This window comes from Globicephala melas, chromosome 10, assembly GCF_963455315.2.
Source record: "Globicephala melas chromosome 10, mGloMel1.2, whole genome shotgun sequence".
NCBI lineage: Eukaryota > Metazoa > Chordata > Mammalia > Artiodactyla > Delphinidae > Globicephala > Globicephala melas.
The window spans coordinates 95378656-95397183 of NC_083323.1; the positions used below are offsets into that span (position 1 = coordinate 95378656).

At 42.6% G+C, this 18528-nt stretch overlaps 1 protein-coding gene and 1 pseudogene across 3 annotated transcripts; both read left to right on the top strand.

Annotated features, from left to right (window-relative positions):
* The first annotated feature begins 280 nt into the window (after window positions 1–280).
* Window positions 281–10940, top strand: MFAP5 (microfibril associated protein 5). Of its 3 annotated transcripts, XM_030834511.3 has the most exons (10): window positions 281–497; window positions 1006–1065; window positions 2025–2060; window positions 5108–5152; window positions 5918–5950; window positions 6381–6416; window positions 7986–8012; window positions 8752–8839; window positions 9465–9538; window positions 10815–10940. In XM_030834511.3, the coding sequence occupies exons 2-10, from the start codon at window positions 1008–1010 to the stop codon at window positions 10925–10927; spliced, it is 510 nt and encodes a 169-aa protein (XP_030690371.1). In that variant the 5' UTR covers window positions 281–497; window positions 1006–1007; the 3' UTR covers window positions 10928–10940. The 3 variants fall into 3 exon arrangements, with proteins under 3 accessions (XP_030690371.1, XP_069902565.1, XP_069902566.1); XM_070046464.1 differs by lacking the exon at window positions 2025–2060; XM_070046465.1 differs by lacking the exons at window positions 2025–2060; window positions 5108–5152.
* A 3940-nt stretch (window positions 10941–14880) lies between these two features.
* On the top strand, window positions 14881–15823 carry LOC115840948 (histamine N-methyltransferase pseudogene; annotated as a pseudogene).
* The last annotated feature ends 2705 nt before the right edge of the window (window positions 15824–18528 follow it).

Below are 18528 nucleotides of genomic sequence, written 5' to 3' on the forward strand. Positions count from 1 at the left end.
GGAATGATTCCAATATGGAAGATGGCCAGAAAAATAGAAACAGATTCTGGGCGCGTGACCGGGGAGGGGGCTGGGGAGCTGCTCTTTAGGTAAGAAGGAACCCAAGGAGAAAGGGAGGCTGGAGCCAGAACGTGGCTCACGGAAGGAAGGCAGATATGAGCGCCAGCCAGCCCTTCAAGGGAGGAGCAGCAACAACGTGGTCAGAACCTTCGGAATGAGGGTGTGAGTGACTGCAAAGCCCCATCCCCCTTCTCCTCCCAGCCTCATACTGTAGCACAGCTTCAGACTCTCTAGCCCGGCTTTCTCCCTCCCTCCCTCTCTCTCTCTCTTCCTCGCTCTCCCTCATCTCATTGTTTCAGAGTAGGCCAAATTTGAAGTCCTTTCCAGGGAGTGGCCCTGTTCATCTTACTCTCCAGCCAAAGTGGAACAGAGTGAGAAGGAGAGAGACACATTCAACAACCAAAGGACTCGGTGGAAAGAGCAGAGAACCGTAAACAGTGAGTTGTTTTGATTGTCTAAAACCCTAAATAGGGGTAGGGAGTGTGTGTGTGTGTGTGCGCGCACGCGCGTGTGCGTGTGCGTGTGTGTGTGTGTTTTGAAAGGCTGGAAGAAGGCAATGGGGAATGTCACTGACTTAGAATTGAACAGACATCCCAATTATCCATGGAATCCCAATGAGGAGACACCAAGATGAGCAGATGATATTAAAAAGCCACAGATTTCAAAACAGAAGATTAGACACTAGGGTTGAAAGACGCCACAGGTCGGGGGTCATCATAAACCATTTACAGTATAAAATTTCCTCTGACTTGGTAGGAAAAAAGCAAAGAGAATAATGGCAAATGATCAAAGAATAGAATTTGAAGGAGAAATTTTGAGTGAAAGAGAGGAAGGGTCTGAGACTTAAGGGGCACTAGGAAAGTTCCTGGGAAGATGCAGAGACAGAGATCCTACAGATATCCTTGCCTGCAATTGAAATCTCTATTCTCCCCGCCCACCTGTCAGATATGCTGCTTTTGGGACCCAAAGTGCTGCTGTTTCTCACTGTACTCATCATTCCCTCTGGTGAGTCCCTACCTTTTTTTCTCCCTAAAATGTCATTTCCTCAGATGTGGGTGGAGGTGTACGTTAGAGGTTGGATGGAATGAGGCTGAAGGGGAAGAGGAGAAGAGATGCTTGCTATTGAGCTCTAGAATTGCCATTAAAGAGAAGAACACGGCGAGTTCCCTGGTGATCCAGTGGTTAGGACTCGTCACTTTTCACTGCCGTGGGTTCAATCCCTGGTCGGGGGAACTAATATCCCGCAAGCCGGGCAGTGAAGAAAAAAAAAAACCCAAAGGATAAAGAAGCTGATATATACAAATGCATACAAAAACATATAAGGATCACCTCACAAGAAAGTCAAGTTTAAACCGTGAAGGAAAACAGTGAATATATACACCTAAGAAACACTAGTACCAGCCTACACACAAGCAGATTCACACGCACACAGAAAATATGTTGCCACATCTATACACAAATGAAAAATGATCTTCACAGATTTCAAAGAATCGAACTAGAAGATTGACCACAGAAAGTGAACCTTGGCTTTCAAAAAATCCTACTCTTTTTTTTTTTTTAATTCGGCCAAATGCAGACTGTGAGATGACAATTTTTGGACTTGTTCAGTAGTGCAGTTAACAGGGGTTGGCTGTGGGGACAGAAGGATGGGACATCAGAGAGTCTGCCGGCCTTCTGTGTGGATCAGGACCCTACCCCTTCTGGCTGGACTGAGGGCAAGAGGGCCTCTTGAGTCAGGGCATAGCAGAGCTCGCCTTTGTTCTCAGGAATCTGCTCTCTTTGAGTGTTCCCATGTCTGTGTGTAGCACTAACGCTCTGAATACTTTTACATTGAGCTCTAACAGAAATAAAACACTGAAAGATAAAGTACAATTTTCCCATCATTTTCTGGTTCATCTTATACAAGCTTTACGGGGTATAGAGCTGGACTCATTCACATACATTTTCTCCTTCCTTTGATACAGACTGGACACCCCTAGGGGTCAACAGCCAAAGAGGAGGTAGGTGAACCCTTGGAACTGGGCTCTGATGAGGTTCTTATTAGGACAATGTAGCCGAACGGTTAGAGTTCAAGAATTTGTAATACAACACAGAGAAGCATTGCCAAGGTGTGGGAAATAATAGGATCTAATTCACTAGTTCAACAATCCTATTATCCTGGTAATTGCCTGGTGGTCCAGTGGTTAGGACTATATGCTTCCACTGCAGGAGGCACGGGTTCGATCCCTGGTCGGGGGACTAAGAGCCCATTCATAAAACATTCTTGTTCTCTTTTGAACTACTGAAATAACTTTCCCCAGACCTTCTCTATGTCCGTCTCATTTCCACTCCCTTGGAAAATGCCCACAGATCCTAACAGAAAACATTTTCCTAACCATGTAATAGTGGAGGAACTAAAATGCAGACCTAAGAAGTCTTCCCAGCACCAGAGCATCTGTGGCACAATCAGACAGAACCCAAAAGTTCTGGCTTCCAAAGGGCCACTTCCTTCAGCTTGATGAAGGATACTCTCATCAACATTCCCAGGCTGCCTCCAGGTACCTAACATAAGTTCTCTTGTTTTTCCCAACCCCTGAGAGCACTGCAGTATGCAACCGGTTAATGGGTCAGAAACCAAATGAGTGGGTCACAACTGGGGCTTTTAATGAGTTAGGATAGACTAAAATAAAAATAGAGTACACTGCAAGTACATTACCAGAGTAAAGTATTATCTTATTAAACTTGTTTCAGTTATCTTTGTGTATTCTGAGGCACAATAGCATTTCTTACTGTGCATCCTGGTAGAGAAGCTAAAATATAGAAAAGCTTCTTTTTTTTTCTCTCTCTGTTGTGGGTACGGAGGTCTGAATCCCTACATTTTTGAACCTAGGTCATAGTCAGCAGTAGCAAAACTAAAAATCCAAATTCCTTTCTTTGGGCTGGTTAAGGTCCAGTCCTATTTTATGATTTGTGATGCAGAAATAGTACAAGTAATGATGAAAACGTTCCTTCAGGGAACACTCACGAATCCTTAATAAAGCATTCAGATGGTGGGAGCTCATGGAAAAGGTGGGTAAACTGAGGAATATACAGAAAACTAGTACTCTGCCTGGAATTCTGAGGAGACAGCCAGGATACTCTCAAACCCTTTGTTCGCCCACTGCTCCCTCTGTTTCTGTGCGTGGTTGGACCGGAATGTAGCTGGAGAGAATGGGAAACAGGGCAGGATAGGGCTGCACCCCGGGGAGAATCCACTCCCTTCTTACAGCTTCTGGAATGGTTCAGGTCAGTGGCTTTTCAAATATCCTGTGGGACTGGAGCAGACTTGAATTCCTTTTATCAAAATTTGTTCCGGAAGACAAAAGCTTATACTGAGTGTTAAAGATGAGGCTGTTGTCAATCTGATGACCTTCTATCCGGATTTTTTTTTTTTAAAGGATGAGTTAAGGAATAAGCAGGGGAAATTCCTTCAAAATGTTTTGTGGGGCTTCCCTGGTGGCGCAGTGGTTGAGAGTCCGCCTGCCGATGCAAGGGACGCGGGTTCGTGCCCCGGTCTGGGAAGATCCCACATGCCGCGGATCGGCTGGGCCCGTGAGCCATGGTCGCTGAGCCTGCGTGTCCGGAGCCTGTGCTCCGCAACGGGAGAGGCCACAACAGTGACAGGCCCGCGTACCGCAAAAAAAAAAAAAAAAAAACGTTTTGTGTATTGCTTCTAGTGCAAGGATCAGTAACTCTGACATGCTTTATAAAAATGCTATTCTCACCAGATTTTAAATCTAACATTTATAAGCTGACCTCAAGGCAAACTGTGATTTTGCTGACCTCTAGTGGGTAAAACAGATTATGACTCTAAGCCATTTGCAGTGAAGGTTAATTACCGGTGGGATGGTTAACAAACATTTAGCTCTTCACACCGCTTTGTTATGTTGCTTTTTAAAGCAGAGACTATTTGTTTCCGGAGCTGCTGTTATTTACAGTTTCAGATACAGTTTTCTTAGTTTATCCAAATAGCTTCCACCTTAAGACCTGGACCATTTTTATTTCTTCCCCTCCGGCATTTACTTTCCAAGGATCAACAACAAGGCATTTCCTCTCCCCTCTCTTTACCTCACTTATCACTGAGCATCAGAAAACTACCAATGTTACCTTTTGTGAACACTCTTTTGTGTAAAGTCTATCATCAGACTGATATCCAATTACATCCAAATTATGAATATCAAAATCACAGTCTGCTTGAAACAGATTCAGACAGAACGAACTTATGGTTACCAGGGGGGAAGGGATAGCTAGGGAGTTTGGGATTGACATGTACACACTGCTACATTTAAAATGGATAATCAACAGGGACTGTATACTGTATACAGGGAACTCTGCTCAATATTAAATAACCTAAATGGGAAAAGAGTTTGAAAAAGAATAGATACATGTATATCTATAAGTGAATAACTTTACTGTACACCTGAAACTATCACAACATTGTTAATCAACTATACTCCAATATAAAACAAAAAGTTTTTAAAAGTCACAGTCTGTTTGAGAAAAACAATTTTCATTTTAAATAAGTATTGCAAAGAGGTCATCAATCCATTATAATTATTAACAAGCTCTATGACCTTGTGTGAGTTATTTATTCTCCTGGTCCTGAGTTTTACCATCTGTAAAAACAAGTACATAGTAATCCCAAATTAGCTGTACCTGTTATTATATGCTAGGATGAAGAAGTCATTCTTGCAGTCCAACACTAAACCGAAGTCTAACCGAGAAAGGGCGTGCCTGTGGTGGACTGTCTAATGGCCATGTAGTTCATTCATTCCTCTAAATAAGGAGCACACAGGGAGAAGGACTCTCTAGTGTTAGGACTGTACAGGTATATTTATGGAAGTAGGAAAGTGTGACATTTGTTTGGGCTACAGGGGAAAGGACTTAGGCTGGGAAGCAAAGAAAGAAAAACACTTTGGGATCTTACTATGAGTCTACTGTGCTTGTCAATTTCACTTACTGGGCGTGCAAGTGTAGGGGTGGGGGACAGAGAATGCTCAGAAAATGTTTCCCGATTGTTTTTATGCAGATGATGTGACTCCAGTGACTCCAGAGACATTCACAGAAGATCCTAGTAGGATACTCTTTTGTTTATTTCTTTGCTTTCAAACTGGGGATAGAAGGGTTGAGGTCTGTACATCCTTCCTTAAAGGAAGACTAGAACAGTAAGTCCCCTGCATACAAACCTTCAAGTTGCGAACTTTCAAAGATTTGAACATTCTCATGTCCAATCACCTAAGTTAGTTCTTGTGTCTGGCGTCCATTGTCACGTGTGTGCATGCTCTACAAGTGGATGTGCTTTTGTGTACTTTACTGTACAGTACTGTATAGAGTACAGTAGTACAGCATCTTTATTTCAAGCCCAGGATGTCCAGAAGCAAGTGTAAAAGCAGAGGTGACGTAGCTGGTACTACTGTGCTTTACAAGGTACTGTAAGATTAAAAATGTTTATTTTTTGTGTTTGTTTTTTATGTATTATTCGTGTGAAACGTATTATAAACCTGTTACAGTACAGCACCACATAGCCGATTGTGTTAGTTGGGTACCTAAGCTAACTTTGTTGGACTTACGAACAAATTGGACTTACAAAGGTGCTCTCGAAACAGAACTCATTTGTATGTAGGGGACTTGCTGAGGTTCAGAGCTCTGTTGTCTATCTTAGATGCCACCGAGGGCTCTAAACATGCCCAATCTTTTTATCGCTCCCTTATATTTTCCCCAAGAGTCCACATTCTTTCACTTCAATCTTGCCTCCTTTTAGATCATCATCCCTTCATCCGGCTCCTCTTTGCTACTTTTCCGACTTGCATTTTTCATTCCCTATGTTGTATCTTTGCAGATCTGGTGAATGATCCTGCTACAGATGAAACAGGTAGGTTTCACTCCTACAGGTATGTTTCATCTCCTTAAAGATGGCGTGATTCTTGTTAATATTCACAATTATTTATTCCAGCTCTTGAATTAATCATGTATTTTTATCACAGGGAAAGGGATGTTGTTCAGTGACGGTGGGATAAAAGGAAAGAATCCTGCTAGTCCTCTAAAAACAGGAAGCAAAGTGGATTAATAGCTTAAAAAAGCATGAATTAAAGTCTTCCAAAAATTAGCATCATGTCAACAGGCCAAATAATATTCAAAAAATATTTAATTATTTTCAATTAACTTTATTCCCTCGGACATAATACACAAACCCAGCCACAGTCTTGACTTTGTCCTGTTATCTATATTCTTCCCTCTTGCCTTCTGCCTTCCCCTTTGCCAATTCGAAACCCTCCTCACACCGCTGTTTTGTGCCTTTTCAGTTCTGGCCGATATCAAGCCTCCCACAGATGACCTGGGTAAGTTCAGATCTGGGATCCCAGGGCCACTGGGCCCGTTCTGGTCTTTCCCTATCCCCCATGACAGAAGGCAGTATGGCTGGTGAAGGATCCTAATTAGGGCTACCATTTTATGTAGCACAATTGTCCAACAGTATAAGTTAAATTAAAGACATTTTTGATCCCCTAACAAGCAAGAACTGCGCGAGGGGTTTGATACACAAAATACCAAGACTTGATTTTTCTCTCCAAGTTTCTGAGACTGGATGGGTAAAGGTAAGACAAGGGTGAACAAAACTGATCTTCTTCTAGATATCTTTTGTCTAGTAGACGAGATAGACAAAGGAATGGATAACCTTATTCAGTTTTACAAATGCTATAATCAGGATAAGCAAAAGAAGCTGTGGAAGACTCAGAGTCCTTGACTATACTTTGTGTTGGGAGTTAGGAAGGGCTTTTATGGAAGGCATATTGACCAGGTTGATTCTTGAAAGACAAGTGAATAGAAAGGGGAAGAGCTTTTAGGTAAAGAAAACAATATGGGCAAAGGCTTAGAATGGAAATGAAAACCAATCAGAGAATAATGCATGCAAAGGAAGGTCCTAAGCAGATTCATGAACTGGAAAGCCAGTGAGAATGCTTTTGCCTAGTCCCAATAAAATATGATGGCCTGAACTACGTTAGAGGTAAGGGAGAGAAATGAGCTGTCGGCGAGCAGGGACTGTTGAGATGATGTCCAGTTTTTTATTAGGTAGACGGTAGCTATTGGGTGGATGGTGGTACCAATGTGAATATTGGTGAAGGGGAAAGATAAGGCAGTTTGAGATATGGAAGGATCTTTTTTAAAAAAAAATCCATGAACTCTTCCACAAAAATGGCAGTTGGATTTGTAGGTCTTGAGCGTATTAGGAGAAAGATCTGGGCTAGACATATAAGTTTGAGAATTCTCAACATATAAATCTGTAATTGAAACCATGCGACAGATATAGCATTCTTCCTACGGTATCCTATAAGCAACCCTTCCAAAGCCATTCTTACAGATAACTCCCGTGGTTAGTCTATTTCCTCAAGACTCATCTTACTCCTTGACTTACTCTCCATTTTACAAACTTCGCTGGTATTTAACCTGCCCCTAGGTTAGGGCTGGATGTGACTATGACCCTTGCTATTCTTTACCAAATAACTTTTATCCAAGAACCCATGATGATGTATCTAGAGCTTCCACAGCAGAGTAATAATCTTTTCTCCCCTTAGCTCCAGGATGACGCTCTTCTGAGCATGGCTCGTTGCCTTGTGTTTCTACTAAATTTGCCTCTTGATAGAAACAAAGATATTCTCAATACAATGAGTTTCTCAACTCTCTAGGAGAGAAAGGAAAAAGACAAAAATCATTTAAAATCATGTTAAATCTCTTCAATTTTGTGGATCAAAACACCCCATTATGGGTTTTCTTTTAGAAGTGGCTAAAAAAGAGTTATTAATTCATCTACTTATGGGTGCCGCACGTGGGTCTCAAGTAAGGCAACATGACAGTTACAGGGCAGTGACTTCTAGAAGCAGTAATAACCGAATAAAATTTTTGCCTTCTAGCCTCGTCCGATAAAAATACCACCACAGGTATGAATGTCTTTTGCATGTCTTTTTTTAAGCTTTGTTTTTCCTTCCTGAGAATTCCTTGTCCTTGCTCTTGGGAGGATACTTGGTACATCTTCTAGTTTATTTCCAATTCTATCTCAAAGCGTATTTGTAATACTCTTCATTATCCTCCCACCCCATCCCACTGTTTTACGAGCTCCTGTTCTAAAAGTCATGGGAAAAAGATGGGACCACCGTTGCATGGTCCCAGACCAGTCTTCTCCCTAAACTACCTTTGGACACTATCTGTTGGTTAGTGGGTTGGGAAGTGACTGCAAGGACTCCATATGACTGTAGATGTCATGCTTTCTCTAATGTACTGATAATTCTGATGTGCAGATAGGGTTGAAAACCCACCAGAACTGAGAAATAGTGACCCACCTTAGAATTCAAATTCTTCAGAATGGGACTGCTAGCATTTGATATTTCATGTTGCCACCTGCATAACCCTAGAAGGATTTTTTTCCTAGAAGAGACCTCAGGGACTATTTTAACCCACTTTCCTTCCAGGTAGGGAAGCACCTAAATTTCATTTTTTAGCCAACTTCTATTATTGCTTTGTTTTGGTGACAGGAAGAACATGCCCCAACTTACAGTGATCCCCTGTAGCGATTACTTTGTAGGTTTTCCCCAGCTCTCTCTCCCCTCCTCCATCCCCTTAACCCTTTGTTCATGCCTGTTTGTTATGCCTCCCCGTGTTTTTTATGTTGGGCCTCTTCAGAGTGCCGGGATGAGAAATTTGCCTGCACAAGACTCTACTCTGTGCATCGGCCAGTGAAGCAATGCATCCATCAATTATGCTTTACCAGGTAAAGGTCCCAGAACACCTAGAGAGCATCGTCCATGATAGTGCTTTCGTGTCAGTAACTATTTAATGAGCATCCCTGTGGAATTTCAGTCTTTGGAGGGGCACACGTTTCTTAGCATAACCCTCTTAGCTACTCCTGAAGGTGCCAATGAGCACGTGGAGTAGGGATTGAGGCACACAGAGAACAGTTTGACTAATAAGTGTAGACGCTAGAAGGCAAAGGAAGGTGGGGGCTGGAGGCAGGATCATCATGAGGGAAACTCCAGTCTACCAAATTTTCCACCTCACTGAAAAAGGCTGGAGCTAAACATCCAAGTGTGAAGGTAGAAAATAGTAGGGAATGGTGGGGAGGAGTATGAAGCTTGAGTCTAGGTGGAGTGTGCAAAGTGTCACCAAGAAGAGTGATTGATCCCATTCCCGTCTCCTACACTACTTGGGGAGGTGGGGTGGGGCGGGGAGTGTGAGGAAGAAGTCTGAAACACTTAAGGAGATCCAGATAAGGGGAGAACAGATAGAGAAGAGTGGGACATACAGGAGTTGAAGAGGCATTGCAGGCCGAGGCTAGATCTCCCTCTCAATGCTTTTTCTATCTCCTTCCTGCACCGTGACATTTGCACTGGTGGCAGTTTACGGCGTATGTACATCATCAACAATGAGGTCTGCTCCCGTCTTGTCTGTAAAGAGCATGAAGTTATGAAAGGTAAGACTGGCTTTTTAGTGGGGAGGGACGGTAATGAGAGTGATAACTAGGCACAAGACGCTAACAGATCCAAGGTCTGGCTTTGCAGGAGGGCTTTAGGCTATTCCCTGACGTACAATAGCTCCCGTTCCAACACGTTACCCCAAATAAACAATCTAAGGAAAGCAGTACGCTTACTATATATGTAACCCTAAGAAAAGCACCCCTCCCCAGATCTCTTTCCAACTAGACAGTAACCCCTAACTTCTCTTACATAGAGATAGAAATTTCAGATGCTCCGGTTGCTTTGAAGATCATTCAGCAGACTTCTAGATGGAAGGCCAAGTCAGCCATTAAAAATAACAGTCTCTACTCGTCTGTAGCCACGTTCATAACTCTGGGGGGGCGGGGAAAGCCACTGATTTGGAGGCAGTAGCATTTGGATATGTGAAAAATCAACTGGACTCCTAGACACCAGCTACCTTTTAAACATTCCACCAATTCCAAGAACCATTCACCTTGCTTATTGTGAAATGTCAGAGGTAGAGGAAGGTAGAAAGATTTTACAAGGGTCCAGAGTGTGTGGTTACAGACTGTGCATGGTGGGAAAAAAGATATTTGTCACCTTGCCCCTGGCCAGCCCCAAACGATGGCTGTGGTCAGCAAAGGCACCACACACGAAAACCACTCTGACTCAGCAGCCCGCCTTACACCAAGCCCCTGAGTAAGAGCTGTACTTAACTTCGCAGAAGGAAACTTGCTGCTTGCCCCCAATTGGCTCTGTGCAAGCCACCTGCAAGGGAAGCACCTTGACATTGAGGATGAGTATTTGGGACTCCAGGCACTTTCAAGTGTCTCAGGGGACTTGCTAAAGTTAGCCATTTTCACATAGTAAACATTTAAATGTATATTGAATGACTGGACCTCATATTTTTGCTGTTTAATAAGTCCACGATTAGAAGAATTGGGAGCAAGGTGTATAAAGGAAACTAAAATTTACCGACCACCAGTGTGCTAGGTACCTTTGTATCCATTTTTTCATTTTCATACTGACAACTACCTTGTTGAGGTGGGTAATTTAATGCTTGTTTTACAGAAAGGGATAGTGAGGTTCAGAAAAGTTAAACTTTCTGGTAGGACGTAAATAACCAGTAAGTGGCAGGGCTGGGGTTCTAACCCTGATCTATTTCTCTTCAACTTTTTCACTACACCATCCTGCAGTCTTCCCTTTCCTTAAGACACGAGCCCTTGCCATCTTCCCGCATCCTCATCCCATTATGCTCTGCTTCTCTTCTAGATGAACTCTGCCGTCAGATGGCTGGTCTACCCCCAAGGCGACTCCGTCGCTCCAGCTATTTCCGCCTTCCCCCCTGTGATGATGTGAACTTGCAGAGACCCAGTGGTCTGTGATGTCAAGGAAGAGGAAAGAAAGAATGTGTGGGTGGGAGGGAGAGGGAACTGCTCTAAGAGGGAACTTCTTGTCCAACCATTGTCAGCCAACCCATAGACATGAGTATTTCTTAAACCAATCCCATTGCAATGCCTAGCTTTTGCCCCTACTTCTTGATTTTTCACCCATTTATCTCATTTTTCAGTACTTAAAATAGTCTATAGTATTGCATGGTTTTGCTGCTTCCCCATATCATAGACCTAGTAGATATACCATGTGGCTTAGATACAAACATTCTACATACAATTTCAAGGGAAAATAAACTTCAATAAAATGATTAAAAATAATAGTTAACTACTGAATCTGTTTGAGATAGATCTTAGGGTGGAAGACGTTATCACTGTCTACCTTAACTAACCATGGAACTTTATTTTTCGTTCAAGAGTTTCCTAGATTAACCCCCATTCACCTACATAGTCCCCTTTACTTTTATTAATTATTTTGCTGGATTGTCCTAACATTTGCCTGGTAGGTCCTTTTTAGGAGAAGAATTATGGTAATTTTTGTAGTCGTAGAAAATTCTCCAGAGCCGAGTTATACAAGACCAAGGCTAAAGAGAGAGGAGTACACCAGGTATTAAACTATTCAATTTTTCATGCAGTTGTTCAGTCGGCAAGTAGGGCTAGCAAGTCTCATTTACCCACTCATTTAGGGTAGTATGGGGGTTAGCCCACCTCCACAAGTTAATTAGACAACTTAATGTGAAAGCATATCCTTGCTCCTAATTTCCTTGAGTGGTTGGTACTTCTTTTATCCTCACCACTTCCCAAAACCTGTAGAGATTATGTTGTGCAAATGGATTCTAGAGTAGCCTGACTTGGGGCATAAGAAGGGAATTCAGACCTGAACTTCAACACACAAGTATAAAGTTTACCTGATGGTTTACAGGAAAGAGTAAAAGAAACACAATATTCAGGCAACCTGCATTCTAATCCTGGCTCTAGCAGTAACCAGGCAGCCTCAGTTAAGTCATGTTCTCTCACTAGGCCCTGGTCTAATTTCCCCATCTTTAACATGACAAAGTTAAATTTATGTTAGTTCTAAGGTTTCTTTTAACTCGATGGTTTGAGATTTAAATGCATTTTTCGTTTTTCTCAAAGCCTAGATGTTATATGTTACAGAATTCAGCTTGGTAAGGGTTGGATTCCTTTCACCTTGCGGAAATACTACCTAAATGAGGACAAGATTCTTGCTGTTAAGAAGCAATTTAATTTAATAGGATTTGCACAACGGATTAAAGAGAAACGCTAGAAAAGCCCCAAAGCATGTAAGCCCTACCCCAATCTCTCAAAGCAAATGTACTCGTATATAGACAGACATAGTCAAGGGACATTGTAGCCACTGTAGAGGCATCTCATAGGCACAGAGTTTCCAAGAATCATTTCAGTCTCTTCATGAACTTGACCCTCCAATTGCCTACTGAACGAGAGGTGGCATTCCCACCAGAAAGCACCCCAATCCCAGTATTGGGTATACTGCAAATTAAACATTTAAAATAAATGTTCCCAATTTCCTTCTCAGAAGGCAGTGGTCTTTGGTCTGGTTATTTCTTTTTCTATGTTTAGAAAGAAGGCCTGAACTTAGGCTTTGATCCCATTTTGAAAGCTGAGTGGCAGCATCGCTCACATTTCTCTGTTCTGCTCTTCTCCATTGTTTCCTCCTTCCCTCCACAACTTGACCACTGGTTCTCCAACATTACAAATCTGTTTTCTCTCCCCCAGACGTGGTCCCCTCCTGGGTCCTCTAGAAAATTCCATTTCTTTTCTGCCTCCTTTAGTCTTACTGGGTGAAGTTCTGTGTTTCACCCTCGTTTTTCTTTTGCATCATCAAATTCCCGTGCTTTGCCATTTCTTACTGTTCTGATATCCTCTGCCTTTTGTGCTCGTCTCTATATGTAAACCAACACTTCTAACTCACTTTCCGTCCTTTCTTTCCTTACCCTTACAAAGGCTTATTTTCCCTCATAACTTTCCTCTAAGAACAGTCCCAGGGCAGTTTTGGGGGGTTGCTTTTGGTCCTAGTTCTTCCCCTCTGTCCTTTCTTCCCCGTTTGCAGAATTCCATTCACCTCCTTCTTGCTGCATTTTACTCTCGACCCATTTCAGTTCCCGATGTTCTAGCTTTCTTTCCTTGATCCTCCCCATAAAAGGATGTGAAAACATTTCACTCTTTATGGTATTAACATTATTTTTTTCCTGGTGAACACAAGTGACAACCTTCTTAAACAAGGAACCTTAATGTCTTTAATGTTGGAATTAACAGATCGGGTGAAAGTACCGTTAAGCAATTTGTGACTAAATGCCTTCCTGGTACCTTGAAGAGACTCACCTGCCTACTCACCTCACCTAAAAAAAAAAGTTTTACTCTTATTTTATCTTCCAAAATTGAGTTGATCCTGCTCTGAGCCTAACCTTTTCCCATATTTCATGCTTCTGATTAAAGAAAATTCTCCTCCCTCCTTGAATGAAGAAGTTCTGGAAATTCAAGCATGCACTATACTCTCTAAAAAGAGCTCCTTGCACACTCTCTAAGTATTCATTTGACTCAGATGGTGCAAACCCCAAGCTGTCTCCCCACTTTTGATGACCTCAAGCAGTACGTGTTGCCAGCCACAAGCTCATCCCTCCCCTGCCTCGGGCACTCGTGGTGAGAGCTGATGTTTAGCCAAATACTTTACACCTGGTCAGAGGTGCCAGCAACTGGCAGTCTCTTAAGGTTCACCTTCCTTCTGTACTGAAGCAGCTGTAACACAGTTAAGAGAGACATCTGAGAAGAAACAGAAGTTGGAGGAGTACCAGATAAGGGGGATAAGGAGATGGCAGAGGGATGATGGGTTGACATCAGAGCAGGGGAACCCGGAGGCTCTGGGAATTCACAAATCTGTCTGGGAGAAGGGAATTTGCAAAGTGTGGCGAAGAGGACCCGAGTTCCATACCGATCCATCTGGAACCTTACAGGGTAGAATGAACATCAGAAGCACAGTGGAGGTGGGGCAGGGCTGTGCTTAGAGTTTAGTCAAATTCAGGGAGGCAAAGATTAGGTTAAAAATACAACACTCCAATAAAAATTGAAATCCTTGGGACTTCCCTGGTGGCGCAGTGGTTAAGAATCCGCCTGCCGATGCAGGGAACATGGGTTCTATCCCTGGTCTGGGAAGATCCCACGTGTCGCAGAGCAACTAAGCCTGTGCGCCACAGCTACTGAGCCTGCGATCTAGAGCCCACGAGCCACAACTACTGAGCTCGTGAGCCACAGCTACTGAAGCTCACGCGCCTAGAGCCCATGCTCTGCAACGAGAGAAGCCACCGCAATGAGAAGCCCGCGCACCACAACAGAGTAGCCCCCGCTCGCCGCAACTAGAGAAAGCCCGCGCGTAGCAACGAAGACCCAAGGCAGCCAAATAAATAAATAAATAAAAACTTTAAAAAATTGAAATCCTTGTGTGTTTTAGCATTTTTCACTAACTAAACACCAGCGAAAGTGACTTGACTTTCTCTGTGGCAGGGAGAGGAACAGGTGGCCAGTTTTTTTTTTTTTCTAAAAACCAGTCAACCAGAGCCAGAAGCGGCGTCAGACGACAACTTCTGGGCAGAACCCAAGATGGAAAAGCAAATGTTGTTTATATAAATAGAGGTGCAGAGCCCATAACTTCCTGTTGACAAAATGAGCTTCACTTCACCTCAAACCCTCAATGGTTTTAAAAATAGCTGATAGTCACTTAGTAACGAGCTTTGCAAACCCAGCCTCTCCAGCACGTTAAATTCAAAGCAGGGCTTTTTTGTGTGTGTGTGTGTTTTTTTTTTTTGGATAGAAACTGGTGCGGGTGAAGAGAGAAAGAAGGAACTGGGAAGAGAAGGAAGGGAAGAGGGAAGCTAGACCTCCCCTCCCTCCTTGTCTTTCTCGGAAAACCAAACATGGCATCTTCCATGAAGAGCTTGTTTTCTGACCATAGCAGATATGTTGAATCTTTCCGGAGGTTTCTCAACAATTCCACGGGGCATCAGCAATGCTGATATTGCATGGTGCTATTGCATGCAGCAATTCATGGACGAGAAGCTGCCGGGCATAATAGCAAGGATTGGAGACACAAAATCTGAAATTAAGATTCTAAGCATTGGTGGAGGTGCAGGTGAAATTGATCTTCATAGCCTCTCCAAAGTGCAGGCTCAATACCCAGGAGTTAGTATCAACAATGAAGTTGTTGAACCAAGGGCTGAACAAATCACCAAGTACAAAGAGCTTGTAGCCAAGACATCAAACCTCGAGAACATAAAGTTTACTTGGCATAAGGAGACATCACCTGAATATCAAAATAGAATGATGGAGAAAAAAGAACTTCAGAAGTGGGACTTTATTCATATGATTCAGATGCTGTATTATGTAAAAGACATCCCAGCCACCCTGAAATTCTTCCATAGTCTCTTAGCTACCAGTGCTAAGATTCTCATTACTCTTGTGTCCAGAACCAGTGGCTGGGACAAGCTATGGAAAAAGTATGGATCTCACTTACCCCGGGATGACCTCTGCCAGTATGTCACGTCATCTGACCTCGTGCAGATGCTGGACAAGTTGGGGATTAAGTATGAGTGTTATGACCTTCTGTCCACCATGGACATAGCTGACTGTTTTAATGACAGCAATGAAAATGAAGACCTGCTTTGGGATTTTTTGACAGAAACCTGCAACTTTAGTACAACAGCACCACCTGATCTCAAAGCAGAAATTATGAAAGATCTGCAAGACCCTGAATTCAGTGTAAAGAAAGAGGGAAACGTTCTTTTCAATAACAGTCTGAGTTTCATAGTGGTTGAGGCATATACATCCACCATGAGAATGTATTCAAATACTATAGCTTGAACAATTTTGATCATTCACTTATTTGTGTATTAAAATTATAAATATATCTCACAACATAAACAGAGCATTTTTTCTGATATGTAAAATCTAGAAAATCCCAAGATATTCTTGGACTTCCATGTGGAATCATATATGACACTGCTGGTCTTATCCCATCCCTTCTATCTGTCTACATACCACATAATCTGGAAAAATGAAACAACTAAGTTTCACGGGCTTATTGACAATAAAATCCTTTCCATTTGTTGATTACAATGGAATTTCCTGGAATACTAATAAAATATGTGCTATGGATTTTTAAAATAAAAAAAAATAGCTGATAACTTTTTTTTTTTCTTTCTATTTGTCCAATCACTTTCAGTAAGATTCTAGCTTTTTCTTAACTCAGGGGTCCTGAAATTCCTTTCTCTGTCTCTGGTGTTCTCCTCTTTCATTCCCTTTTCCTTTTTTCTGTGTGTTTACCCAGCCATAAATCTGTACTCTGTAGTTTGGGGAGTACATTATCGGAGTTCCATACCAATCAATAAGGGTTGAACTCGGAATGATCTCATACATTTGTGAGACTCACCTCCCCCCAACTCTTTTAAAAAGTAATAGATGCACTTTGAGCAAGTATAAGGAAATATTTTAATGGAAAATAACCTGAATTATACTTAAGGGGTTGATGGGCATTGAGGTGTCAACTGTGTCATTATATGTTTCCCTAATATGTTGTTCTGTCCCAAATGGTCAAACACAAGGAGTTACAAAGAAGGGTAGTGAGAACTGCATAGAAAAACCCTCATATATTCATTCATTCTTGAAAATGGGTGAGATTTAGGGGGGAAGGAGAATAAAGTAATATAAATACAAATCAGCCTATGAAAATGTGTAATATTAACATCAAAATCAATGTGAAAACAAAAAAGTACTTCAAAAATGTTCACATAGGGTTTCCCTGGTGGCGCAGTGGTTGAGAGTCCGCCTGCCGATGCAGGGGACACGGGTTCGTGCCCCGGTCCGGGAAGATCCCATATGCTGCGGAGCGGCTGGGCCCGTGAGCCATGGCCGCTGAGCCTGCGCGTCCGGAGCCTGTGCTCCGCAACGGGAGAGGCCACAGCAGTGAGAGGCCTGTGTACCGCAAAAAAAAAAAAAAAAAAGTTCATATAAAATCATGCATGGCAGCTCCTTAATTGGCTATTAAGAGAAACCAGTTTGTTTGTTGGAAGGTGAGCTATAACTTAATTGTGTTAAACAACTATGCTCTTTTCTCTGCCATTAGCTACCCAGCATCGAAGGACCTGACAATGTGTAATAAATTGATAAGTACAATAATTCATAATTAAATTTAATTATGAATAATTAAATTACAATTCAGAAGAATCACAGTATGTTCTAATGACATAGGACAAGAATAATTTCTCTTGCCATGTAAAAAAAAAAAAACTAAAAATTATATCATCTAAACACAGGGTATCTAGACCGTAAATCAGGTGCATTTGTATCATCCTGTTTGTTTCAAGTAATATAAAAGAATTGATATTGGTTTCCGGCCAGTCCTGATTAGCACCCACGTTGTGTGGTCCTAAGGTGATAACCTCTGTTTTAACTGTAAATTGGTGGTGATACATCTGCCTTATGAGTCGTTCTGGGGATTAACAAGACCATGTATTCAAAGGTTTGGCGCCTGTAAGACTATTATGTAGTAAAACTATGGGACTTTTTTCCTAGTTAAGCCGATTGGTTTCTCCCTAACTGTCCTTGAGTAGGTTGACTCTCCTTTCTTTCTCTTGTGACAAAGTGAGATCACCCTTGTGGATTAGTTTTTGTGTGGAGAGGTATGGAAGCCTGCTAAGGGTGTACAATGCCACCGATGCTAGTTTCTCAACAGTTGGAGCTTCCTAATTTAAATTTAATTTTTTAAGTATCCAGAAATCTTTTAGCAGGGCAGGTTCGTTTTTGTAGCAGCGGCTGGCGGGTCGGCCTCTGGTGCTTGGAGAGCAGACAGGATGGGTGGAGCTGTGCAGTGTTCCCTGGGCCTCGCCCAGACACCTGGACACTTTGCAACCCTTGAGAGGACCGGAGGGCAGGACGGTGCCGCAGCTCTTGGGGGAGTCCAGAGCCGGGTGATGGAAAGTAAGGATCTTGCCTCTGGCCTTGGGGATGCAACTCTGGGCGCGGCTGCTTCCCTGAAGCGCACACCTGAACTTTGGGCAGGTGTGCATCATCAGTTTGGGGGTTATACTGAGACACGTGCATCGTCAGGTATAACTCCCATAACCACAGCCGTTCTGTCTTCCCAGTCAGGAAACTTCATCTTCCCGACCATCCAGGAAAGGGACAGGGGCAGCTCGTTAGAGCAACTCATAAACAACTTCTTCAGCACAACTTGGCTGAAGGTGGAGTTGGTTGGCCAGAAACCTGTACAGCTTGACAAACAGCCTTCGGGAGAGCTCCCGGCCCTGAACTCTTCGGTCCTTCTTGTGGCCAAAGTTCCCTCGCATGTTGGAGCCTACTGCTCTGCCGAGTGTTTTGTTTGTTCATTCATTTTAACAAACATCATTATTGCATTTTGAGAGTGACCCTGTGAGGTGGGCAGCAGAGGGATCATTGTTCCTATTTTTCAGACAGGGAACAAGGTTTAGAGAAATGAAGAGCCCCACTGACCAGATGAAATTTAGTGTGGCAGAACCATGCCTGAACTAAGTTCTAAAACTTAGGTTAAT